Source organism: Lynx rufus, unplaced genomic scaffold (assembly GCF_022079265.1).
Source record: "Lynx rufus isolate CCGP_SWC_20201006 ecotype Redwood Valley unplaced genomic scaffold, mLynRuf1.p SCAF_5, whole genome shotgun sequence".
NCBI classification, from domain to species: Eukaryota; Metazoa; Chordata; class Mammalia; order Carnivora; family Felidae; genus Lynx; species Lynx rufus.
In genome coordinates, this window is record NW_025814867.1 from 92,451,230 (window position 1) to 92,478,966 (window position 27,737).

General features: G+C 41.9%; 1 protein-coding gene across 1 annotated transcript in view; it reads left to right on the top strand.

Moving 5' to 3' along the window:
- HGD (homogentisate 1,2-dioxygenase) overlaps window positions 1–27,292 on the top strand; it is a 42,843-nt gene extending 15,551 nt beyond the window's left edge. The window contains exons 4-13 of the mRNA XM_047099602.1: window positions 6,551–6,610; window positions 8,292–8,383; window positions 9,776–9,810; window positions 10,623–10,702; window positions 11,519–11,618; window positions 13,687–13,811; window positions 16,225–16,329; window positions 18,819–18,945; window positions 23,451–23,632; window positions 26,955–27,292. Of these exons, the coding sequence (XP_046955558.1) occupies window positions 6,551–6,610; window positions 8,292–8,383; window positions 9,776–9,810; window positions 10,623–10,702; window positions 11,519–11,618; window positions 13,687–13,811; window positions 16,225–16,329; window positions 18,819–18,945; window positions 23,451–23,632; window positions 26,955–27,104 (1,056 nt within the window). The 3' untranslated portion in view covers window positions 27,105–27,292. The remainder of the gene's footprint in view (window positions 1–6,550; window positions 6,611–8,291; window positions 8,384–9,775; window positions 9,811–10,622; window positions 10,703–11,518; window positions 11,619–13,686; window positions 13,812–16,224; window positions 16,330–18,818; window positions 18,946–23,450; window positions 23,633–26,954) is intronic.
- Window positions 27,293–27,737: the final 445 nt, after the last annotated feature.

Consider the following 27,737-nt stretch of genomic DNA (forward strand, 5'->3'; position numbering starts at 1 on the left):
GTCTCTTATGCTTTGGCTCTTTCCCACTCTAACCTCTTTTTTTTTTTCCCCGTTCCCCTCCCCTATGGGTTTCTGTTAAGTTTCTCAGGGTCCACATAAGAGTTAAACCATGTGGTATCTGTCTTTCTCTGTATGGCTTATTTCACTTAGCATCACACTTTCCAGTTCCATCCACGTTGCTACAAAGGGCCATAGTTCGTTCTTTCTCATTGCCATGTAGTACTCCATTGTGTATATAAACCACAATTTCTTTATCCATTCATCAGTTGATGGACATTTAGGCTCTTTCCATAATTTGGCTATTGTTGAGAGTGCTGCTATAAACATTGGGGTACAAGTGCCCCTATGCATCAGTACTCCTGTATCCCTTGGATAAATTCCTAGCAGTGCTATTGCTCGGTCATAGAGTAGGTCTATTTTTAATTTTCTGAGGAACCTCCACACTGTTTTCCAGAGCGGCTGCACCAGTTTGCATTCCCACCAACAGTGCAAGAGGGTTCCCGTTTCTCCACATCCTCTCCAGCATCTATAGTCTCCCGAGTTGTTCATTTTGGCCACTCTGACTGGCGTGAGGTGATATCTGAGTGTGGTTTTGATTTGTATTTCCCTGATGAGGAGCGACGTTGAGCATCTTTTCATGTGCCTGTTCGCCATCCGGATGTCTTCTTTAGAGAAGTGTCTATTCATGTTTTCTGCCCATTTCTTCACTGGGTTATTTGTTTTTCGGGTGTGGAGTTTGGTGAGCTCTTTATAGATTTTGGATACTAGCCCTTTGTCTAATATGTCATTTGCAAATATCTTTTCCCATTCCGTTGGTTGCCTTTTAGTTTTGTTGGTTGTTTCCTTTGCTGTGCAGAAGCTTTTAATCTTCATAAGGTCCCAGTAATTCATTTTTGCTTTTAATTCCCTTGCCTTTGGGGATGTGTCAAGTAAGAGATTGCTACAGCTGAGGTCAGAGAGGTCTTTTCCTGCTTTCTCCTCTAGGGTTTTGGTGGTTTCCTGTCTCACATACAGGTCCTTTATCCATTTTGAGTTTATTTTTGTGAATGGTGTGAGAAAGTGGTCTAGTTTCAACCTTCTGCATGTTGCTGTCCAGTTCTCCCAGCACCATTTGTTAAAGAGACTGTCTTTTTTCCATTGGATGTTCTTTCCTGCTTTGTCAAAGATGAGTTGGCCATACATTTGTGGGTCTAGTTCTGGGGTTTCTATTCTATTCCATTGGTCTATGTGTCTGTTTTTGTGCCAATACCATGCTGTCTTGATGATTACAGATTTGTAGTAGAGGCTAAAGTCTGGGATTGTGATGCCTCCTGCTTTGGTCTTCTTCTTCAAAATTACTTTGGCTATTCGGGGCCTTTTGTGGTTCCATATGAATTTTAGAATTGCTTGTTCTAGTTTTGAGAAGAATGCTGGTGCAATTTTTATCGGGATTGCATTGAATGTGTAGATAGCTTTGGGTAGTATTGACATTTTGACAATATTTATTCTTCCAATCCATGAGCAGGGAATGTCTTTCCATTTCTTTATATCTTCTTCAATTACCTTCATAAGCTTTCTATAGTTTTCAGCATACAGATCTTTTACATCTTTGGTTAGGTTTATTCCTAGGTATTTTATGCTTCTTGGTGCAATTGTGAATGGGATCAGTTTCTTTATGTGTCTTTCTGTTGCTTCATTGTTAGTGTATAAGAATGCAACTGATTTCTGTACATTGATTTTGTATCCGGCAACTTTGCTGAATTCATGTATCAGTTCTAGCAGACTTTTGGTGGAGTCTATCAGATTTTCCATGTATAATATCATGTCATCTGCAAAAAGCGAAAGCTTGACTTCATCTTTGCCAATTTTGATGCCTTTGATTTCCTTTTGTTGTCTGATTGCTGATGCTAGAACTTCGAACACTATGTTAAACAACAGCGGTGAGAGTGGGCATCCCTGTCGTGTTCCTGATCTCAGGGAAAAAACTCTCAGTTTTTCCCCATTGAAGATGACGTTAGCTGTGGGCTTTTCATAAATGGCTTTGATGATGTTTAAGTATGTTCCTTCTATCCCAACTTTCTCAAGGGTTTTTATTAAGAAAGCGTGCTGGATTTTGTCAAAGGCCTTTTCTGCATCGATTGACAGGATCATATGGTTCTTCTCTTTTCTTTTATTAATGTGATGTATCACATTGATTGATTTGCGAATGTTGAACCAGCCCTGCATCCCAGGAGTGAATCCCACTTGATCATGGTGAATAATTCTTTTTATATGCTGTTGAATTCGATTTGCTAGTATGTTATTGAGAATTTTTGCATCCATATTCATCAGGGATATTGGCCTGTAGTTCTCTTTTTTTACTGGGTCTCTGTCTGGTTTAGGAATCAAAGTAATACTGGCTTCATAGAATGAGTCTGGAAGTTTTCCTTCCCTTTCTATTTCTTGGAACAGCTTGAGAAGGATAGGTATTATCTCTGCTTTAAATGTCTGGTAGAACTCCCCTGGGAAGCCATCTGGTCCTGGACTCTTATTTGTTGGGAGATTTTTGATAACCGATTCAATTTCTTTGCTGGTTATGGGTCTGTTCAAGCTTTCTATTTCCTCCTGATTGAGTTTTGGAAGAGTGTGGGTGTTCAGGAATTTGTCCATTTCTTCCAGGTTGTCCAATTTGTTGGCATATAATTTTTCATAGTATTCCCTGAGAATTGTTTGTATCTCTGAGGGATTGGTTGTAATGATTCCATTTTCATTCATGATTTTATCTATTTGGGTCATCTCCCTTTTCTTTTTGAGAAGCCTGGCTAGAGGTTTGTCAATCTTGTTTATTTTTTCAAAAAACCAACTCTTGGTTTCGTTGATCTGCTCTACAGTTTTTTTAGATTCTATATTGTTTATTTCTGCTCTGATCTTTATTATTTCTCTTCTTCTGCTGGGCTTAGGCTGCCTTTGCTGTTCTGCTTCTATTTCCTTTAGGTGTGCTGTTAGATTTTGTATTTGGGATTTTTCTTGTTTCTTGAGATAAGCCTGGATTGCAATGTATTTTCCTCCCAGGACTGCCTTCGCTGCGTCCCAAAGCGTTTGGATTGTTGTATTTTCATTTTCGTTTGTTTCCATATATTTTTTAATTTCTTCTCTAATTGCCCGGTTGACCCACTCATTCTTTAGTAGGGTGTTCTTTAACCTCCATGCTTTTGGAGGTTTTCCAGACTTTTTCCTGTAGTTGATTTCAAGCTTCATCGCATTGTGATCTGAAAGTATGCATGGTATAATTTCAATTCTTGTATACTTATGAAGGGTTGTTTTGTGACCCAGTATATGATCTATCTTGGAGAATGTTCCATGTGCACTCGAGAAGAAAGTATATTCTGTTGCTTTGGGATGCAGAGTTCTAAATATATCTGTCAAGTCCATCTGATCCAATGTGTCATTCAGGGCCCTTGTTTCTTTATTGACCATGTGTCTAGATGATCTATCCATTTCTGTAAGTGGAGTGTTAAAGTCCCCTGCAATTACCACATTCTTATCAATAAGGTTGCTTATGTTTATGAGTAATTGTTTTATATATTTGGGGGCTCTGGTATTCGGCGCATAGACATTTATAATTGTTAGCTTTTCCTGATGGATAGACCCTGTAATTATTATATAATGCCCTTCTTCATCTCTTGTTACAGCCTTTAAATTAAAGTCTAGTTTGTCTGATATAAGTATGGCTACTCCAGCTTTCTTTTGGCTTCCAGTAGCATGATAAATAGTTCTCCATCCCCTCATTCTCAATCTAAAGGTGTCCTTGGATCTAAAATGAGTCTCTTGGGGCGCCTGGGTGGCTCAGTTGGTTGGGCGACCGACTTCGGCTGAGGTCATGATCTCACGGTCCGTGAGTTCGAGCCCCGCATCAGGCTCTGTGCTGACAGCTCAGAACCTGGAGCCTGTTTCAGATTCTGTGTCTCCCTCTCTCTCTGACCCTCCCCCATTCATGCTCTGTCCCTCTCTGTCTCAAAAATAAATAAATGTAAAAAAAAATTTTTTTTTAAATAAAAAAAAAATAAAATGAGTCTCTTGTGGACAGCAAATAGATGGGTCTTGTTTTTTTATCCATTCTGATACCCTATGTCTTTTGGTTGGCACATTTAGTCCATTTATGTTCAGTGTTATAGAAAGATATGGGTTTAGAGTCATTGTGATGTCTGTAGGTTTCATGCTTGTAGCGATGTCTCTGGTACTTTGTCTCACAGGATCCCCCTTAGGATCTCTTGTAGGGCTGTTTTAGTGGTGATGAATTCCTTCAGTTTTTGTTTGTTTGGGAAGACCTTTATCTCTCCTTCTATTCTAAATGACAGATTTGCTGGATAGAGGATTCTTGGCTGCATATTTTTTCTGTTCAGCACATTAAAGATCTCGTGCCAATCCTTTCTGGCCTGCCAAGTTTCAAGAGAGATCCGTCACGAGTCTTATAGGTCTCCCTTTATATGTTAGGGCACGTTTACCCCTTGCTGCTTTCAGAATTTTCTCTTTATCCTTGTATTTTGCCAATTTCACTATGATATGTCGTGCAGAAGATCGATTCAAGTTACGTCTGAAGGGAGTGCTCTGTTCTTGCTCTTTTTTCTTAGGTGTATAAATCCTTATATTATTTAAACATTCTTGCTGTTTGGTAGCTGGCATGTTACTACCACATCTGGCCAAAGTACCACAATTTAGTTGACTGATTAATTGGTTGATTGGTTGACTTAGTGGACTTTTCTGAACATGATGCTTGGTTCAGCAATATGAGAATCACAGAATCTCTGGCTGGGTGTGCCAATTCTTAAACTGTAGCTGCCCCATTAGAAGAGCTTTTATAAAATACTGAACAGATTCTGATCTAATTTGGTCTTGGGTCTCAAAGACCTTCTGGGTGACTTATGGGTAAGCAGGTTTAGAATCTCTGGATAGGTCTAAAGGTTACCCAGGCAATCATTGATCTGATGGTTAAATCCCTTCCATTGGGAAATCTGAAATGATAACTCTTCTTGAGACAAAGATGCTCAGTAGTCTAATCTTCCAGACAATCTTCCTGGGTTTACAAACTCTGCACACTGCTACTATAGAGGGAAGCAGCATGTAGTGGTTAGTAGTAGATCAGAACCTCCTCTCAAAAAACTAGCAGTGCTTAGTTGTGGCCCTTCTTAATGTCAGGGGACTATCCTCCCAGGTCAGTGGTTTTCAACCAGGGGAAATTTGTCCCCCAGATGACACGTGACAACATACGGAGACATTTTTGGTTGCTACAACTTGGGGAGTGCTACTGGCATCTAGTGAGTAGCAGTCAGGGATGCAGCCACACATCCCACACTACATAGGACAGCCTCCCACAACAAGGAATTATCCAATACAAAGTGTCAGTAGTGCCAAGGTTGAGAAACCCTTTCCTAGATCCTTGCTCTCAGGTTCTCCCTCCTGCCCCAGAAAACATCATCTTTAAAGGAATTCATCCTAAACCTTTTCCTTCTTTCTGAGACATGATTTCAACAATGTCTTCCAAATCAACATTTTACAACCTTTTTAAGTAGTCCCCAAATGAGATAATTCTGCTTTGCTTTTAAAAAATAAAGACTCCTGCCCAACTGTGTATGTCAGAGAGACAGAATAATCCCAGTGCCAACTTTTCCACTTGCTGCTTCCTTTCCCACTTGGCTGCCTTTCTGAAATACAAAATGAGCTGAGCCTCATGACCGAGCAGAGGCCCTGCCTCACCTGCACTGACCAGGTGCCACAGCCAGTGGAGCCAGCCATCGGGACACAGGTCACCCCATGCAATGTCCTGAGGCTCCTCAGTTTATCCGCTGCCAGCCTGGCTGGGTCAGGCTTGCTGCCAAGTTGATTAATAAGTGCTGGGCCAACACTTCTAGTAGGTCCTAGACCTGCTTAGTTTTCTCCCCAACTTCCTTAGATCATTTCATTATTAAATTAAAGACTGTTGTGATTTAAACTGAACTGTCAGGCAGCCTGGAGACAAACGTGGGGTTTGGTGAAGAAATTGAACCTTGGTGCTGCATTTACTAAATCCAGCCTCAGTTGGGTGCTTTCTCTTTCTCTTAAAGAAGTAATTCAAACCTCCCAGGGCTGGAAGTAGAAGCAGAACCTTCCCCTGCAGTGTCAGGAGCCCACACAGAGAGGCTGGCATGCCAGGAAAGGAAGCCGATTATAAATAGCAGAAAAAGCAGCATCAGTCAAAACTCACTGATGTGCCTGAGAAAAATGTTAAGGGAAACAAACAGCTTCTGAAATAAGAAGCAATGATCTTTTTTTATTTTTTTTTTAAATTTAAAGTGCTAAAGAATGAAAACAATATATATACATATAGGTTAAACACACATACACACACACACACTGCATACACACAGAGAACCCAACTGAGACCCTTTAGGAAATAATGGGTAATTATTAATTGTAAAAGAACAAAATTACAAGTAGTCAGAGCCACACAGAAGAAACAGCTGTCCTTTCTCTGTGTAGTCGATGCTATTTGTTTAGAAAGTCTATGGTTTCCCCTTCTAAAATAATTTTCCTGTTATGTGTATCTTTTTTCCAGCTTCGATGGAAACCATTTGAGATTCCAAAAACGTCTCAGAAGAAAGTGGACTTTGTGAGTGTAAGTCAACAGCATCCACACCTGCCCTCTGCTCTTTCTTCCCCAGTGAGTGATCCGGCCATCTTCAGGCTGAATGCCAAGCGGAAGCAGACTTAGAGGCAGGCAGCAGAGACAGAACCACCTGCCTCTGTTTTCAGGGCTGGCCGAGCGATGTCTTACTTAGGCACCATATGGCCCCTGACACCAAAGGGCACTGGTAAGCTATTTACAACATCTCTGAATGGCCAGCGGAAATTGAGCATTGACCTACCTGAGGTTTTTTGTTTTTGGCTAGAAAAGGGTTCTTAGCCTTTTTCCCCCCATGGACTCCTTTAATAGTCTGGCAAATCTTGTATTTTTAAATGCATAAAATAAATTCCATAAAATTACAAAGAAGCTGATTATATTGAAATACAATGATTAACATATTAAAATAACAAATTTGGTTTGGTTTATAGTAACATATATGCTTCCTTATTAATGCACTACATCACAAGATCTATGAAAATATCTAATAACTATGGTTGTTAGAAGTATGAACATAAATGATACTCTGGAATAGCCATAATAACTATAATGTGATATAAAGAACCCATGATTTCTATCAGTGGAAAGGTTACAGGCACTTCTAATATTTCTGTGGGTTTTTGCTTACATTCATATTAATTGAAGCAAATGATACATTTCAGAGATTAGTCAAAATAAATATATAATTTTGTCCCCATCCAAGTTCATGAACTTTCTGAAATGGACCCTTGGGCTAGAATAGCATCAACTCAGGTCGACAACTCATGCAATGCTGGTCACAAGTTCTGCTTGGTAGTTATAAGGGCTGGGAGTATTGGAACACTTGTGCTCAGAGCAAACATTGTAGGGGAGAAGGAAGGGAGCTACGAGGAGGGGCTCAAAGAAGCCAGTGGAGGCCTTTGCAGACCAACCTCAGCCAATGGCTTACTTAGGGAGAGTCCAGGTGCCCAGCCATAAGCCAAATTTTCTGGATCATGCAAATTCCTTGTCTATATTCAATGCTCCAAGCTCTGTGTAGACTCATCTAAATAGACCCCAAACGGGCAAACTGAGTTAAAATACAAAAATAAATCCCCCACTGTGGGTGAATTGTGGATATCTGAAGGAGCAGAGCTCCCTCCTTTCAGGCTTCTCATCTGCAGGTTGGGGCTGAGAGTTTTGAGAAGACCCAGGTGTTAAGGTTTCTTGGACTGTGGATTATCAGCAGAGAGGATTACAGTTGGTCAGAATGCTTTCACTTCCCTGTTCTGGAAACTATAGGGCTGACCCTATGTATAAGCACAGGGCTGCCTACCTGGTAAGGTGTATTTGGGGAACACTGATGTGGCAACCTTCCTCCCTAGGCCTCCTAGGTGCCTAGTTTTACCTCCAAAAGAAACTCTCCTCTAGGTTGATCTTAAGCACAAAACTGATAAAATGCCAAGTAAAGTGATCTTAGCCACTGAGACAGTCCAAATCTAGGGCCATGGCTGGCAAATAGGGTGAGCCACCACCTACTAAACATAAACAGTAAACCTCAGGCTCCCCAGAGGCAGGCTGGACCCCAAATGTCTCACTTGTCCCACAGGGCAGACCCTGGTAAAACCTTGCCACATGGCTCTCAGGGACCAGGAGGAGGGCTGGCGTCTTGGACAATACTCACATTCACCCCTCCTTCTCCTGCGGTCTCTCCCAGGGCCTGCACACCTTGTGTGGAGCTGGAGACATAAAGTCTAACAATGGGCTTGCCATCCATATTTTCCTGTGTAACACCTCCATGGGGAACAGGTAAGTGGCTCAGTACTGGGGCAGAACATCCCCATTCCCTAAGAGCTATTGGTGAGAGGGTGAAAGCCAAGTTGTTGTTTTATGTTATTTTTTTTTCCCCAGAGCAACATTGATATACATTAATTAATAAAAATAAGTGAGGGCTTCAAACTTGACTGACTCCTATAACATAAACAAAAATGTCACATAACAATGTAAATAGAAAACAGATGATGGGCATTGGGAAGGTGGAGTAGTCCAAGAGGTATTTTGACTTTAACCAGGTTTGGGTCAGAATATCTTTAATTTCTTAAAGTTCCCCAGGACTGTTTTTGAGCCCAAAGTCATACTGCATGAGAAGCCATTAAGGGCCACAAGTTGGTGGTAGGTCAGGCTGACAGTCTTTGGCTTCAGGTAATAATTGTGCAAACTTAACATTCCTCAACAGAGGAGCTTAAATTTTTGAACCAGAAAAATATATAAATGGCATTCTGCCTTTTCTTGGGGAAGCAGAATCTCATGGCAGTTTTGCACTCTACCTCTGGAACCAGAATGTTACATCCAAACCCAATTCCACTCTTCCTAGCTGAGTAATCTTGGGCAAGTCATTTAAATTCTCTGAGCCATGACAAGGCACTGAAGATGTACCTTTGGGTCCAGCCTCACATCATTCCACCTTCTCTCTTTTCACTTGAGCCACAGTAGTCTTCATACAGTTCTTTCAACCTGCCATGTGTTCTCCTGCCTCACAGCATTTATTTGCATGTGCTGTTGTTTCTGTCTGGAATGTTCTCCCCACTCCCCAAACTCTTGCCTAGATAATTCCTCCAATGCTCAGGTCAAATATCTCTTCTTCAGGGAAGCTTTTGCTGACCCCTCCCATTAGAACAGGTTCATTTTTCTTCCATTCTCCTGAACTTGACTTTCATAGTGCCATGACAGTTTATGATGATATTCTATAATTATTTGATTGCTATCTGACTTCCTACTGTAAGCTTCCTGACTGTAAGCTGCATGAGTGCAGAGATTGGGTCATTTTACTCACCAGTTTATACCCAGTACTGAACCTGGCACATGGTGGGTAGTAAACAATTTTGTGGTGTGAGTTAATTTGTCTGAACATTGTTAAAACTGAAAAATCACAGGGGCGCCTGGGTGGCGCAGTCGGTTAAGCGTCCGACTTCAGCCAGGTCACGATCTCACGGTCCGTGAGTTCGAGCCCCGCGTCAGGCTCTGGGCTGATGGCTCGGAGCCTGGATCCTGTTTCCGATTCTGTGTCTCCCTCTCTCTCTGCCCCTCCCCCGTTCATGCTCTGTCTCTCTCTGTTCCAAAAATAAATAAAAACGTTGAAAAAAAATTTTTTTAAATAAAAAAAAAACTGAAAAATCACAGGAATTATTCTTTATGTTTCAGATGTTTTTACAATTCAGATGGGGACTTCTTGATTGGTAAGTTCTGAAGATTTCACTGTGAATTGGTCCCCAATCACAAGCTACTTTTCTATTTTATACATATTATTTTCCTTTATCCTTCAGTCTGTCTTATGTAGTCCAATCTGCAGACTGAGGTCTAGAGGTCATTGGTGGTCTGGAACAGATTCCTGGTGTACCTCAAAGCCCCTACTCTATTCCATAGTCTCTCTGCCTTTGCCTATCTCTGCTGGGCCTTTATAACATGGGAGATCTGGCAACTAAAAGGAAATAAAGAGTAATACCAACCTGTGATTAATTTACTAAGATAACTCTATTTGCCTTCAAACCCACTCAATAATATACCATCTGTTATCAATATCTGCAGTTTAAATAGAAATTTTCATGATGCCATCTAAAACAGAATGTCTTTTAGAGATTTCTTTGGTCTGCCCATTCTATTTGATGGTTTCAGTATTGATATTTTGAAGTCAACATTTTGGTGTAGACATTAGATATGCAAATACCAGACTCTTGCTGGAACTACCAGAAATGAGTGGTTTTCCATCCTATTTCTGCTGCCCTTTTTGGTCAATCCACAAAACTGTGCGTATACAAACTGTTTTCCTGGCAACCAAGAGTAAACAGAGTCAACTTTTTTCTTTCACTTTCTTCTAGGTAGTAAAATTGCTAACCTAAGTTGTCAGAATATCCATTTCCCTCCATGAGACTCAATAAAGCTCTTTTCTTTTGGAATGAAAAATCAAATGCAGCCCTTAAGCCTTTTACTCTTCATGAAGTGGTCCTCACATGGGAAGAATTGCTCACTGCTGCCCTGTCTTTTTTGTTAGTTCCCCAGAAAGGGAAACTTCTCATTTACACTGAGTTTGGCAAGATGCTTGTGCAGCCCAATGAGATCTGCGTCATTCAGGTTGGTGATGTGTCCCCTCTCCCTTGCCTCTCCCTAATTTGGGAGCAATCAGATGTTGCAGCTGCTGTTATTTCAAACTCTAAAATTTCTTGGTGGATCGTGTCTAAGCAAGGAGAGGGAGTTTTAGTCATGCAGAAGGCTCTTGTGCTGAAGGGTAAGCAGGCTTGGGTGCCTGGTTTGTTTTAAAATAAGACACCATCACAAAGCAAAGAGCATTGTCAATTTGCTTTCCGAAATACTTATATATACTTTAGACAGGGTTCTGTTCACATGGATTGGGGGAGGGGGTGCAGTGAAGATTAATTTCTTAAAACTGTGGCTATATCAGAGCACTGGGATCTCTGAGTCCAATGAGAGATTAGATTAGAATTGGTTTGGGTCATAGATGTGATTAGGAGTTATACTTTTCCTTTTTTGTTTGTCTGTTTTAAGTAATTATTTATTTATTTTTAATTTTTTAAAAGTTTTTATTTATTTTTGAGAGAGAAAGAGCATGCGCAAGTGGGGGGAGGGGCAGAGAGAAAGGGTCTAAAGCATCTAAAGCGAGCTTCACGTGGACAGCAGAGTCCGATGCCGGGCTCATACTCAGGAACCATGAGGTCATGGTCTGAGCCGAAGGTAGATGCTTAACTGAGCCACCCAGACGCCCTAAATTTTTCGTTTTAACTCATCTTTGAGCTGGTCACCTCTCAAACATACCTCAACAGACTATAGCTGTACTTTTTGCATGTGGGGCTGGCTGTGGCTCTGGGGCGTCTTCTTTATAGCTACAGGTATGATTTGGGAGTGCTCACCAGTGTCTGCTTCCCATTCCAGAGAGGAATGCGGTTCAGCATAGATGTCTTCGAGGAGACCAGGGGCTACATCCTGGAGGTCTACGGCGTCCACTTTGAGTTGCCTGACCTGGGACCAATTGGTAAATCTTCACTACAAGCTTTTAGGCTCCCTTGAGAGATAGGGCAGATAATCTCATGAGAGTGACACACCCTTCTCCCCTCATTATCTCACTCAACTTTCAACTTTCCTCTCCAGACAACTTCTCTAGACCAAGTGTAGTTGAGAAGTTCAGAAACCTATTAGAACTCCCTAAGCAACCCCAAATATTTTTTTCAGACCTCTAAGTTCAGGGATTCAGTGTCATGGCCGACCCAACTGATGAAATAAAATCATTAATTAGTTCATCGGTATATCAATCCATCAGCTAGTCTTGGCTCTTGTGTTGTGCTGAGGGTACTGACAGGAATCTCATCAAGGGTAACACAAGCCTTTTCCCATAAAATACATACATAAAAGTGAACAACCAAAGCCAACATGTTCTAAATCTCTCTCTAGAGTAGTATATAGACCGTTGAAGAGCAGACAATGTAAAATAGATTTCTGGTTATACAGTGTATATCCTGAAGGATGTAGAAGTTTGGGTTACTGGGGGGCCAAGTCACCAGGAACAGCTTTACAGAAGACATGAGATTTGATTAATCCTTGACGAAGAGTTGAGGAAAAATAAAAGGAAAGGGAACAGCTTAAGCAAAAACATACATGTGGGAATGAGCTTTGTGAATAGGAGGGAGATCATCTTCTTAAGTCAATAGGGTGTGTGTAGACGATAAAGTAGAGAAAAGCTATAAGAAGGGCTATACTCCTATGGAAAGGGGACACAGGCTGAAGTGCAGATAGTCTACAAACTTCACATTCCTACTCATCACATTCCACAAAATCTACACAGTTAACTCAGAGCTATGAAGGAGCTAGAAACCACAGCCTCTATGAGGCAGATTAAAACTTTCAAAAGTGAATCAAGGTCCCCACCCCCGATTCTTCTGGCAAACTGGAGGCAGAAGATGCAGGAGAGAAGTGAAGGTGGTAGGAGTTGTTCTCAAAACATCTCTTGGAGTGAAAGGAGTGGCTTGGAAAATGGGCCCTTGGTTTCATCTTTGGCATGTTTGCTGAAGGTGGTGGCCATACCTCCCAGTTCTTCCTTTCCTTGTCAACAGCTTTTTTAAAGCAAAACAGGCCAGGCCAGCATGTGCCTTCTGGTCACTCCCCTGGGGAGATCCAAATAGTCAGAGGAAGGTGGGAGGCAGCAGAGAGGCAGCTGGAGCCACGGTGGGCCGTCTGTCATCCTGCTCACCACCCGCTCTTCCCACTTCAGTCTGGCTTCCTGCTGCTCTACAGCCAGCATAGCCTCCAGGTTCCATGGAACACGTACCCTCTGGAAAATATATATAATTTACTAACCAGCTGGGGGCTTATATTTTTTAACCCCAGGAGCTGGAAATGATAAAACACTCCCCAGGTCTCTCCTCTCAGAGTTAAATTATGTTTTTGCACTTATACTTTTTATTTTTGGTCTTTTGATTTATTTTCCTTCTCTGGAGGGAACACTCGCTCCTAAGCAAAGGTAAGCAGGCAAGTCCTGAATACTTTTTTCCTGAGTGGCAGACAGATTTGTCAGGCTGGAGAGCAATTCTGCAGATTGATTCTGAGTTCTGTCTGAGGAGCAGAGGCATGCCTGGGGCAACAGTATGTAACCCTTCCTTTTTGAGATCAAGGACTGTAGATGAGTTCTAGAATCATCATGGTTTTCTTAACAGAGAAGTTCTAGTATTCTACCAGACCTTCCCTTTGCCTCTTTTCTAGCCTCATCCTCTCCCTCACCTGCAGTGATCCAGTAATGCCTGTAACATGGTTGATAAGCCATACTTACTCTACAACTTTAGGAGGTGATGCTGGTGATGATGATGATGATGATGATGATTTTCATGATTCTTTTTACTAATCATGTTTCCTAATCTTTTTCCTAATCCTTTACCTTCCTTTTAGGAGGTAAAAGGTAAAAAGGATTCCAATGAGCATTTGGACAATGAAAACAAATTATGGAATGGCTTTTGACATGGAAGAGAGCCCTTTCTCTTTGTGCAACCGTAGGCATCTTTCCTATAAGATTTCACAAGTGTCTAAAAGACTTTTGGGTTGCTGTGTTCTAGGAGCTAATGGCCTGGCCAATCCTCGTGATTTTTTGATACCCGTTGCCTGGTATGAAGATCGCCAAGTGCCAGGTGGCTACACTGTGATTAATAAATACCAGGGCAAGCTATTTGCTGCCAAACAGGTAAAGTAAGAGGATGATTGGAAGACAGGAAGGGAATATTAAGCACCTACTGATTGCTAAGGCCAGTGTTAAGTACTCGACATATATTCTTTAATCTTTATAAGTACTTGACATATATTATATTCTTTAATCTTTACCATATCACTAAATAATTACAAATAAGGTACTATTTGTCTCATTTATAGTCATGAAAAGGGAATTACAAATAATTTGCCAAATGCCATAGTAAATGGCAGAACAAGCATTAGTACCTATATCTCTTTGACTCCAAAGGTCATGCTCTTTCTACTCACCAAGCAATAAAAATCCTGGCAATATAGTAGATCTCTATAAGTGGTGTATAAAATATAATATACAGGCAGGATAGTTTGTTCTGAAAAGGGAAATGAGTAAACAAGCAGGTCACCCAATATTTATATTATCAATGGCCACCATATTTCAAATACAAGCCATGAATGATACAAAACAAGTAGAACTCAGTTCATTAGCTTGACTTTGTTTATACCAACAGCCTTGTAAACTCAAAGACAAGCAAAGGCTTATCCCTTATTAGGGATATATTAACAAATAATAACAATATGTAATCTATAATATATCAGATATATTATATTATTACTTAATATATGGAATATATATTAGCAGAAAGTAATCATATAAACAAAGCAATCCAAAGATTTCTTCTGTTTACCATTATCTATTAGCATTATTTTTGCCCATTTGACATATTGCTTATATTTTTCAAGGCATATTATTTTTCTTGGACAGCATCTAGAGGGTATGCTAACTAGCAAAGGCCAACTAGTTTGGCACTTAAAATTAACCCTTGAGAGTTAATTGTCTGCCTTATTGACACATTGTCACCTTGATATTGTCTGGGTCAGGATTTCTCAGAATGTGGTTCAGAGATCATTTGCATCAGAAATTCTGAGGGAGGCTTGTTTAAAATGCAGGTTCTTTGATGTTACTCCAGCCTAGCAAAAATGATAACTTCTGGGAACGGAGTGTGGAAACCTTCAGTCATTTTAAGCATGCTCCCCATATTATTTTTGACATACAGTTGAGAGAGAGCCATCATTCTAGAGGCAGCCAGCAGCTCCATGGGTTTCCACTTCCCAAGTGAACTCTGTGCTGGTTATTCTTTGTGTGACCTCCTACATTGATCCATTATCTCTTCTCTGCCACGATCTGTCACCTGAGAGCTTGACCTATATGGGCTCCCTAGGCTTTTGGTTAGGTTCAACCTGTGAGAGGTACTCACAGGAAATTGGAGGGCAGGAGGAAAGACAAGTTGGGGTTTTTCTTCCCCTGCTTCTTCCCTAGTTGGGACTTCATCCCTCCATGATCTCAGCTCCTGTTGGGTAGCCTCGGTGGTGTGCTGAAACCAGTTCATACTGGCATGAAAGAGCTAATATACACATTCTTTCCAGCTTTGTGTTCAGCAACATCATGTTAGTAGATGAAAAAATGATCATGGTGAGAGTATTTATACCCCAGAAATTAGCAAATGCTATAAAACAGAGCTTTTTAATTTTTTCCAGAGAGGCAGTTGGTGTGATGTATATACCACCACACCACTGAACAGCCCCTTCTTCGTGGTTCTAGCTCTTGCTTGAATCCTATAACAGCATTTTCTTCCCATATCCCTCAGGCCTAGGAATGGCAATGTTTTCCCACTGTTGCTAGACTCAGAAACCTCACCATCTCTAGTCAGTTCACTTAACTCTAATCATATCTGTCTGAGTAGTCCCTTCAGTAAAGTCTTTAGAACATTCTGAATTGGGTTCCGTTTCCAGAACAGATGCATAACTACAATGGGGACTACCTTCCTGTAACAGAGCACTGATCCTCTCCTACCCCAGGGCAGGCCCAGGAAGCATCACCTTAGGATTGTTCTGGAAACTCAAGTCCTTGAGTCCTAAGGGAACTCTTAGATCCCTTCTCACCCTCCTGCACTTACCAACCCAGGCACTGCGTGTACCAGAAGCTCCTCTAGACAGCAATTACCTGGAGAGCAGTCACAGCAAGTGCACCGGGAAACCCAGACGGTGGCCCAGATTGTCTGAGAATTGCTGACATTCACAGATTCTCACAACTGTGTTAAAAATTGTTGAAAAGGCACTACTTGGAGAATGCATTGTGCTTCTGAAGCTGCACATGTGATCTGAGGCAGCTGCAGCTTATGAACTGGAAAAATAGGGTTAGTGGCTTAGCAAGGGACAGTCTGTAGGCATGTGAAGCAACCACAACATGATTCAGGGTTATACTTCTCCCAAAGGATGGTATTATTAGATTATGTGAACAAAATCAAATCAGGAGAGACAGTGATGCCAAATACAAACTGTGGAATCACAGCTACAAAAGCATTAAGTACTAAGATCACCCTTTCCTGCTTTTTTTGTGTTTGTGTGATCAGGATGTCTCCCCATTTAACGTTGTGGCCTGGCACGGGAACTACACCCCCTACAAGTACAACCTGGAGAACTTCATGGTCATTAATTCAGTGGCCTTTGACCACGCAGTAAGTCTGAACCATGGAGGGGCCTGGAGATAGGGTAGCCCTTGGATGGGAGGGGTCCATAGTAGTCCCCTGACGTTCACAGATTTAACGTTTCCAGTGTCACCCTTGGAAGGCCACGATATAGTCATTCATCACTATGCTGACAGGAATTTGAATCATCTACAGCAAGGCTTTGGTGAAGGAGTAAATAACAAGCTAGTGGGAGAGCCACGCCTTCCATGTAACACTCACCCTTGAACACAGCCCGGTTCTCACACAGAGGATCACAGCAACCCCAATAGATGGCTAAAAACTTAGTTTCTTCTTGGAAAAGGCTAATATTAGTGATAAAGTGATAAGAAAGGAAAATCTCTGGATTTGGAAAGTTCTCTGTCCTGCTTACAAATGCTGAGTCTGCTTGGTCTAGCTGCCTATTCCAGTGCTTCTACTCCTGGCTGTTTTCAGCAGTGATGGAGCAGACAGCCCTCTTCTAAAGTTCCTCAGAATGTTCAGTGCTTGAATTTAAACCAAAGAAAGTGAACTTGGTCATATTTTTCACTCAATTAGAGGCCCACAAATAGGTCCCCGGTCTACAGGGCAAGCTCCCAAAGCCCCACATTCATGATAAAGTGCTAGCTCTGAGATCCTGGGGGAAAGTTCATTTTGCAGCCTGGTTCATAATAGATTAACTTAACCCACAAGCTGACGGGATAATTAGAGCAGAAGCCAGAGAACCAGAGACAGGAAGATTACTCTGAGCCAGTTCAGTTTATCTCTAGGGGGACAAAACTACCTTTCTGAAGAGCAACAACTCGTAACAAAACCAAAAGGGAAAAGAAAATGAGGCATCAAGACCAAAACAGCATGAAAAAGGACGCTGAGACACTGATAGAGCTTTATTTGAGCCTCACTACCTTTTCTTTAACAGTTTCAGATCATTTCTCATGATGGATGAAGAAGTTTAAAGTCTCACGGCAATAGGGTTGGGTTTTTGGCTTGCCTTTGCATAGTTTCAATCTCTGTGCTGCTGCCACAGTTATTTTTCCAAAATTTTTCCAAAATCCTATTTTATGACTCCTTCAGCACCCCCCCACCACCACTACCACCACTAGCAATGCTAAAGGGGTAAGGAATAGACAGATCTCAACCATCTTTGAATCCCAGACCCTAGAATGGCATGTGAAAGCAAACATGATCATTGATTTTTTCCAAAATTAGCTGGTGTTAATTCATTTTGCTTCATGCACAGCAAGAGGGGAAAGTCAGATGAGTGATTACTGCACCTTATCGATAAGCCAAAATTCAGGTCTGGTCATTCTACCACTGCATTAGAAAACCTTTTCAGCCTCCCTGTGGTTTAGGATCATCTGAGCTCTGAAGCATGGTATCTGATGTTCTCCACCATCTGGCCCTGGACTCCTTTTTCCAGTATTAACTCTTAGCCCCTCTTCCCTTTGCCAGTGCACCCTGGCAATGCTTTCTTGCCTCTCGACAAAATCTCTGGCACTTTGATGTATTTCTTGTTTTCTATGCTTCAAATGCCTTTTCTTCTCTTTCCTGCCTCCCTCCTTTTTCTTTCTTTCTCCTTTCATTCCTCAGGACCTTCCTCAAATATCACCTCCTCTTCGAAGCCTCCCCTGATCCTCTCAGGTAGGCAGGCACTCTCTATACTCCCTTGGATTTCTACTTATAAAGTGAGATTATCCTTGGCACCTTGCTAGGATTAGTTGTTCATGCACCTGTTTTATGACTCCTTCAGCACCCCCCCCACCACTACCACCACTAGTAATGCTAAAGGGGCAAGGAATAGATAGATCTCAACCATCTTTAAATCCCAGACCCTAGAATGGCATGTGAAAGCAAACATGATCATTGATTTCAATTAAATTGAATCTCAATCTTTCCACTGAAAGATTCTAAAGTTCTTTTAAAATCACAATATTGTTTCCCTCGACACTACCACTGTCCAAACTAGTCATGTAAGTGGTGGATTTTAGACCTGAGAATCAAACAGGGGTAAGAAAGCAATGAGGATGGCATCTGGAATCTCTGCGAGGCCCCCAAAGAGAAGCACATTCTACATTTATACCAAAAGCTAGATACTATTTTATTGCTGTTTCAACCTCACTCTGAGCATCTATTCTGCCAAGAACTCCCTGAAGCACATCCCAGCTCTTCACCCTGACCTGAGGTTGAGAGGCAGACACGACTGGTTCTCAGACCCGCATGGTAATATTTGCATGAAATGGGGGCTCAGCAGGATGAGAAAGGAGTTCCAAGTCTTCTTAGCTGGTATTAATTCATTTTGCTTCGTGCACAGCAAGAGGGGAAAGTCAGATGAGTGATTACTGCACCTCATCGATAAGCCCAGAACACTTAGCCTGGCCTGTGTGGTTTGATCAGAATTTAGAACATCAACTTGGAAACCCCTTCCAGTGTGGGGACACATGTGCCATTGTCCAGCCGCCTCCTTTCCATCGTGGGCTCAGTGTCTCCTTGCGCTTTCACAGGACCCATCCATCTTCACAGTATTGACCGCCAAGTCTGTCCGCCCTGGGGTGGCTGTCGCTGATTTTGTCATCTTCCCACCTCGATGGGGGGTTGCCGATAAGACCTTCAGGCCTCCTTATTACCACAGTAAGTCTCTCTTTTCCCAAGCCACATTGGAAACCAAAGAGATAGCAAAGCAGTGAACCTTATTACCCATTGGGAATACCACCAAGGAGTTTCCAGACACCATGCTCTGGCTAGCTTTCAGGATCCTGCCTCCTGAGACCCAGTGCTGCTCCTCAGACTTGTAGCGGCTGAAACAACACAGATGGAGATGGCAGTGATGTGTTGACTCTGAGAAGGAAGTAATTAATGCCTACAGCCCAGTTTCCCTGGCCCTGAGGAGAGGCAGAAAGGCTGATAAAGTGTGAAGCAAGACGTTTCTTTACATGTCAGACCCTTCTTTTTAGGGGAGAGAGAATGGTGGGATGTGGTTGGTAACTTTGTTGTTTTTGGAAAGCTCTTGATCTAAGTCTGGTTCGAGAGCCAGGAAATGTGCCTTCTCCAATTATTTTGGTGGGATGAAACAGACTGCCATTCACACTAGGGAATGGACTCCATTCTGGAAGCAGTTTCTGTGGAGTATTAGTTACCTAGAACAGAACTTACTAAATCTATTATTTTTATTTTATTAATATTATTACTAGCAGCTAACAATTATTAACCATTTTCCATGGCTATACGTTCCTTATAAGAATTAACCCACTTAATCCTCAAAACAGTTGTAAGAGGGAGGTAATATCATTATTCTCTTTTTTTCAGAAGGTGAAATTGAGGCATAAAGGATTAAGTAATTTGGAAAGATTGAGTAACTTGCTCAAGGCCCCACATCTAGTTAAGTGGTCGAGTCAGGGTTTAATTGAATTAAATGTGTGCCAGAGCACACATACACTCGTTACCAGTAACTGATGTGCCTAGCCCAGTGCCCAACATACAATGTGCATCTAATAAACATTTACTTAATTAGTAAATGCATCACCAAGAATGAATAAGGTATTTCATGGCTATATTTAATGAAGTTGGCATTTTTAGTTGTGCAATAGCTAGCTGTAAATCCAACCTAAAGGTCAATGTACAATTCCACTTCTTGGAGATTGCATTTCTGTACATAGAGTTCTGAAAAGACTCTGAGGTACATTTCAGCTAGAATATTCTTTTTTTTTTTTCAAGTTTATTTATTTTTGAGAGAGAGAGAGCAAGTGGGGGAGGAATGAACACAGAGAGAGTGAATCCCAAACAGGCTCTGCGCCCTCAGAACAGAGCCCTATATGGAGCTCTAACCCACAAACCATGAGATCATGACCTGAGTCGAAGTCAAGAATCAGGTGCCTGACCGACAGCCATCCAGGCACTCCACAGCTGGAACATTCTTAAAAATAAATCCCTTTCCTTAGTCAATCTCAGGGCTTTCTGTCTATATAAGGTTCCTCCCTATATGTACCAGCTCCCAGGTGCCCCAGCTCAACAAGATATAACAGTGCACTGAATGGGTAATTTAGGCATTTATAAAAGATGGAGAAGTAGGGCCCTAAGGATGGAAGAAAGCCATTTTATGGTCTAATTCCAGCACCACATTTTTCAGGTGACATCATTATGGTGGAGAAAAGGATACAATCAGTTACCACCACAAAGATACTACTTTGTCAATAGAGTCAAAATAAACTATCATCTTTCCTGAAGAGTATCAAGCCCATCATAGGCCCTGACTGTTCTGGAAATCAATCCCCTAGAAGACCTGCTGTCCAGGAGAACTGCTTTAGCTTAGCCTGTACCTCACATGCTAGCCCTTGATAATTCACTATTTCACAGAGTTCTTGTTTTGAGGCTGCTATGTACCTCTATGTGCCTGATATGGTAGTTTTCAAATTTTCATATATGTCAGTGTCACCTGGAAGGCTTGTTAAAACAGATTCTTGGGCCCCACCTTCAGAATTTCTGTTTTAGCAAGGTCCAGGCTGGGGCCTGAGAATTTGCCTTTGTAACAGGTCCCCATGTGATGCTCATGCTGCTGTTCCAGGAACCACACTTTGAGAATATTAGGGAGATAAAAATCACTTAGAATGACTCTTAAAAAAAATGTATCCCCAGCACCCACTCTTGGAGAGTATAATTAGTTGGTTCTGAGGTAGAACCTCAGAATCTGCATTTTGAATTAGCAAGGCAGCAAGACCTTCTGATGCGGAAGGTCTACAGGCCACATGTTGAGAAACACTGGCCTGTGGCTTACCTCCCTACCCAGAGAGAAGGATAATAGAACTGTCTAACTTAGACAAGTTTGCTGTTGTGCTACAGCTCTCCAGCCACTCCTAGACTTGAGCTTGTAGTTCAGCCTGCCTGAAACAAATGACCTTGTGAAATGCCTCTTATAATTTTTTAAAAGTCTCTCAAGTACATTTGGCCAGGATAGATAACAGAAAGGTATGGTTGCCTGATTTAGTTGGAAAAAATACAGAACCCCAAGTTAGAAATTATTTTTTCCAGATATATTAAAACTATTGCTTTAGCAATATTATCAAAATCTTTGCTACTTTGATGTGACTTTATAGGAGAAGTGAAGAATTATTTCTGTAGAAATATTGCCTCCAGTCATCTTAATGTACTTTAGTCAACTGGATTCAGCATTAATCAGAGAGGCAAGGTCTACCCTCCCCCTGCCCTTTGAAATATAGAAAATGATATAGAAATGTCATCACCAAAGTCATTGCTACCTAAATTCATATTCAGATCAAAGCTGAATTCTGTATTGCGCTCTTCTTAAAATTAAGCCATGAAGGTGACTCTGAGGACACATACTAGATTGAGGAGTGTGACAGCACATTTAAGTCATGAGCAGACCTGCTTTTAAAATATAGACACTTTATGCTTACAGTTGCTTCTTTTCCTCTATTTCTGCTTCATGGAATAATGAGTAGAGCTATGATTCGGGTCTTACCTTTTCTACGTGTGCCTGCAGCAGAATTTTGTTTCCTAGGCAGGATAAAAATGACTGCCTAGTCAATGACAGAAATATTTTGGCACTTGATTATACTTCACATGTAAGGAAATTATCATGCCAATGTCCAGCTTTGCAAGGGTTGCCAATGTCATAGCTCTCTGCTCTGCTCATGATTTTCACTCTCGGCACTGTCACAGAAGGGACTATGAAAGTAACTTTAAAGGGGCTATTTCTTACTCCATCACAGAACTTAGCAGAGTGTTCAATTACATCTGTGGGATGGATGGATCGGTAGACAGATGGGGTGGAGAATGGACAGATGGATGGGTAGATGGGTGAATGGATAGAAAGACACTTAAATTTGCTCAGGTGTTGTATTTCTTTAATTCTTGCTCTAAATATGTTGCTGTTCCAATAAAGAGGTTTATTTCAATAGAAACATGATTGAAATAGTAGGCACATGGTGATTTTTTTTGTCAAATTTTTTGACTCCAGAAAGCACAAAACCAACATACTTATATTAAAGCAAATTTCCATTTAATGTGAGAGAAATTTCTAACACCCAGAGCTTTTCAATAATATGGTAGACTGCTTTGTTGAGTAGAAAGCTTCCATTCACAGGAGGCATGCAGGCAGACCCAAGAAGTAATGCCAGGAATGACACAGAATATTCTTCTGTACTGAGTAGAAGTAGTGATCCTTTCCAATTTAAAAATTTTAGGATTCTATAAAGAGAATATCAATGGAAATAGAAAGAAAAGAATGAATCTCAGAGGCATTTTGGAGAGTGGAAAATAAGATGGTAGATTCAGCTACAGAAGATAGTATTTGTTAGACTATATAGCATTTATGGACTGTTTTTTACAGATACTAAGATCCTTTCACATGGATTATCATTTGATAATAGACTCCAAGTCCAGTGTTCTTTCCATTATATGACCCTTCCATCAACACACACACACACACACACACACACACACACTCTCCATCTCAGTTTTCTGGATTGGGAATCAGAAATATGGTGATACCATGTACTACTGTGGGGCTATTTGGAGGAGGATTAGATAAGATGTGGGAAAAAAGATCATTTTAATATGGGGCTTATAAGCCTAGATGACAGAGTACATCTATTCTTTATTATTACTTTCATTTTAATTATTATTAAAATCGTCTGGCTATGATTTTCTTTAGATTCAACATCATTTGTTTCAGGCAATGGAACTTAAGACCTCTGACAGTCCACATGGCCATCAAGTAGAGTTTTGCCTACCAAGGGTTCCACATTAATGAATGTTTTGTGGGTTCCTCCCGCCTCTGTATTCTTTAGTAATCCTAAAAATGTATCATATTCTCCTATCTTCTTGGCAGTGCACAGAAAAAATGCTTGGGAGGTCTTGGTATTTTACAGGTTTTGCCTTAGATAATTAAAATAATATTATTTCAGGGGTGCCTGGGTGGCTCAGTTGGTTAAGCGTCCAACTTCAGCTCAGGTTACGATCCCATGGTCCATAGGTTCAAGCCCTGCATCGGGCTCTGTGCTGACAGCTCAGAACCTGGAGCCTGCTTCAGATTCTGTGTCTCCCTTGCCCATGCTCTGTCTCTCTCCATCTCTCAAAAATGAATAAACATTAAAATAATACTATTTCAACCCTCCTAGGGAACTGCATGAGTGAATTCATGGGACTTATCAAAGGTCACTATGAGGCAAAGCAAGGTGGATTCCTGCCAGGGGGAGGCAGCCTGCACAGCTCAATGACCCCCCACGGGCCTGATGCTGACTGCTTTGAGAAGGCCAGCAAAGCCAAGCTGGCACCCGAGAGGATTGCTGATGGCACCATGGTAAGCAAGTTAAATGCCAGGCTCTGGCAGCCTTGGGGGTCCCCAACCTTGTTGAGAGGAGTAGCTGCTTTTGTATTTCTCCAACGTCAGAGAGAAGGAGTCAGGAGAGGAGAGTGTGTGTCTCTCTGTGTGTATATGCCCGTGTGTGTATGTACACACCCCTAAATGTATACTAGACTTCTGATGTGGTAGGGTAGAAAGATATTCGGACTTGTGTCAGACCTGGGATCAAATCCTAGCTCTCTGGGGACACCCAAGTGGCTTAGTAGGTTAAATGTCCAAATCTTGATTTTGGCTCAGGTCACAATCTCACAGTTCATGAATTCAAGTCCCACACTGGGCTCTGCACTGATAGTGCAGAGCCTGCTTGGGATTCAGTCTCCCTCTCTCTCTGCCCCTCCCCTGATTGCTGTCTCTCTCTCAAAATAAATAAAAATAAGCTTAAAAAAAATCCTAGCTCTTAGTTCCTACAAACCCTGAATAAGTTACTTAACTTCTCTGTGCTTCATTTCCCCCCATCTGTAGAATGGGTGTGGTATTCATCCCAGCAGGTGGCTGTATTTAACCTTGCGGACTGTCCAGCACTGTTCAAATATAAAGGAATATTATTAATACTATGTAATAGGTCTTCTCTTATCTGTATGCAGCCCAGAGTATATATGCTGTGTCTCAGAATCATCTCCTGCTTTTTGAGGTAATCCTCTAGGGCCACAGTACCCAGGGATGCAGGATGTCACCTTCAGTGGAATTCTCAAGCCAAGGAGGATCAGAAAGCCTTTGCCTCACTATAGTCAGGGCTTGTGAGAAGCAGTTCTCAGCTGTTTTCTCATTTTCTTTTGCTCTCCTTTGGCATGGGATGAAATTGATGGGAGGGATTTAAATTCTGTTTTGCATTCTTCCTGTGTCAAGCTATAAACATTGAGGCTGAACACAATTGCAGTTGACTGCGGTACTTAGTTTTACTTTATTTTTGCATTCTTGGAGGTGGAGTTTATGGACCACAAAGAGTAATTTTATGCTAAGTCATATGAAAATTTGCTTTACATTTTTAAACAAATGCCTTCAATGCTACCTGACTTTAAAATCAATAGCACAGGCCTTCCTGACTCCATGCCCAGCTTGCAAACAGCATTATCTGTCTCTCTGTCCAATGCAGTTTGCATTGAACAGTTCCAGGACCAGAGCTGATAGAGCTGATCTGCAAGGGGAGGGTGCAGAGTCCCATCTGCTTGACCTTGGCTCTCTTTCCCTTTCCAAGGGCCTTTGCAAAATTTCTATGGAACTCTACATCTCTTTGAGATGTGGTTTGACAATCTCAATTAAGATATTGCTTCCAGGGGTGCCTGGGTGGCTCAGTCAGTTGGGCGTCTCTGACTCTTGATTTCAGCTCAGGTCATGATCTCAGGGTTGTGAGATTGAGCCCCATCTTGGGCTAGGCACTGAGTGTGGAGCCTGCTTGAGATTCTTTCTCTCTCCTCTTCCCCTCCCTGATCTCTCAAAAAATAAAAATAAAATAAAAAATAAAAAAATAAGCCAAGGGCTCTTTGAGGTACATGGGCTACCCCACACTTGCCACTCAGTAACCTTTGGTGCCCAACGTGGCTTTGGATGTCAGTGTTATCAGGGAGCACTGTTCTACATCAATGAGGCAAGGCCAGAGCTGTTTTTATGAGGAACAAGACTCTGGGAAATGCATAGGGCCTGGAGCACTAGCCAGAAAGAACTCTCCTATGTAAGGGATTAAGGGCAGGGGAGGCCTTGAGTAGCCAGACAACCCAGACTACCTGGCAGGGGAGGGTCCAGCACTTCACTTAGACCTAACTTTGGGTCTCCATCACCATTTTCCATTATATAATTGGGACCCAGGCCTATCTATACACCTCATCCTTATTCCAGTTTGGAATAAATGAACTTTGTATAATACCGTCTTCATAACTCAGCTGGGATGGGGTTTTGTTACTCTGTTCAGACAGCAAGCTTCTTAAGAAGCAGGCAGCAAAGAGGCAACAACAGACAAGAACGACCGTAATAACAACCCTTATATCTGAATAGGGCTTTATAATGTGCACGGTGGTTCCACACAATCTGATACGGTCCTCATATCAAGCCTGTGGTGAGAAGTCAGGCAGGGACAATCATCTCCCTGAAGCTAATGTATATTAGATACCAAACATTAACATGGGTTCTCTGGGTTGTGACCCAACTTTTATCTTCCTTTCGTCCATCTATATTTTTAAAATTTCCAATAATGTGAACACATAAGAATTGTAGGGTTTTATTTTGTTTTTGTTTTATTTTTAAAAGCCACAATGGTAGGAAACTCAGCAATTGGTGAAGCTAGAATGTCTAAGCTGCACAGAGCACTTGCATATTCTTTCTGTTGGGGACAAAAACCTCCTGAACACAGAGGGACATCAACCATTCAGTCTTCTGGGATAGGTTTTTTTTTTTTTTTTAATTTTTTTTTTTTCAACGTTTATTTATTTTTGGGACAGAGAGAGACAGAGCATGAACAGGGGAGAGGCAGAGAGAGAGGGAGACACAGAATCGGAAACAGGCTCCAGGCTCCGAGCCATCAGCCCAGAGCCTGACGCGGGGCTCGAACTCACAGACCGCGAGATCGTGACCTGGCTGAAGTCGGACGCTTAACCGACTGCACCACCCAGGCGCCCCTGGGATAGGTTTTTAAAAAGTACTACAGCCAGTCCTACCTCCTCCTTCCCTCCTCCTCCTCCTCCTCCACCTCTTCTTCCTCCTCCACCTCTTCCTCCTCACTCTCTCTTTACCTCCTTCTCCTTTTCCCAGGCCATCTCCTGGTCAGAGTCCTTAAGAACAAAACTCAAATCTCAGCTCTGCCACCTCTTGTTACTATCGCTTAAGACAAGCCACTTCCAGCTTTGAGCCAGTTTCCTCCTCTGCAAAAATGGGGGTTATGGCCTCCCCACAGGGACTTAGCCACAGTAAGTGATGGCTCCTAAGAAGATGAATATTCCTAAAACTCTTCCACCTCTGCCCTTGGATCTAGCATATTTAGCTCCATAATGCTGCAAGGACAATGTGATGCTTACATGCCCAATTCCATTGTATAGAATGAAACTTGGAGCTCGGAGAAGGTAAGGGTCTTGCACCAGGTATCACTCGCCTAGAAGTGGTAGGGCTGGAGCCAGAACCCAAGGTGTGAGCCTGTTGTCCTCACCCTGCTAGCACACATGATTCATTATTCAAAGATTCTGCCTACCTACATCTTTTCTCTTGACATCTAATCAAATGTATTTTATTATCCACCTCACTTCTTTTTTGTCCCCTCCCCCATTTCCTACAGGCATTTATGTTTGAGTCTTCTCTAAGTATGGCCGTCACCAAGTGGGGGCTCAAGACCTCTAATTGTTTGGATGAGAATTACTACAAGTGCTGGGAACCTCTCAAGAGCCACTTCACTCCCAATTCCAGGAACCCAGCAGGACCTAACTGAGACTGAAGCAGTGCTATCATCATTGAGAATGGATTTGTGTGGTTTTGTTTAGAATATCATGCCTTCTGGCAGTATGGGGGAGGGGGTCGGTTAAAATGAGAACTCACTTTTTCACAGGCAAATAACTCAGACATTTGTAGAAATGTTTTTGGAAAGTTCTATGTCAGCTTAATTCCTCAATAAATACTTGACTGGTATTCTGTGGAAGTAGCAATTGGTCATAATCAGGTCGTGATGAGACGTACCTATAGTGGCCAGGACTGGCGGCAGTCCATGAGATTGGCTCAAGATCAAGAGTCTTTTCACATGAGTTTGCCTGGATACCCTTATTCCAGGAGCGCAAATCCAGGGTGTTTACCACAGACCACAAGGAAGGACAGGCCAACATAGGGACCATGAACTGAGGCTGAAGCCAAGGCCAAGGTCCCAGGCATAGGGAAGCACAGGGGGTCAGCAGAGCTCCAAACATCCAGTGTCTTCCTAAAACAGATGGGCAGCCAGAACAGCAGGCTAATTATGATAGTCATGTAGCAGCCAGTATAGTTGGTTGTGGACAAGAAGCCCAGCCACCAAGAGTGAGCATCATTCAGTGAGGAGACCAGCAGTCCTGTTTTTTCCACTGAAAACCCCATA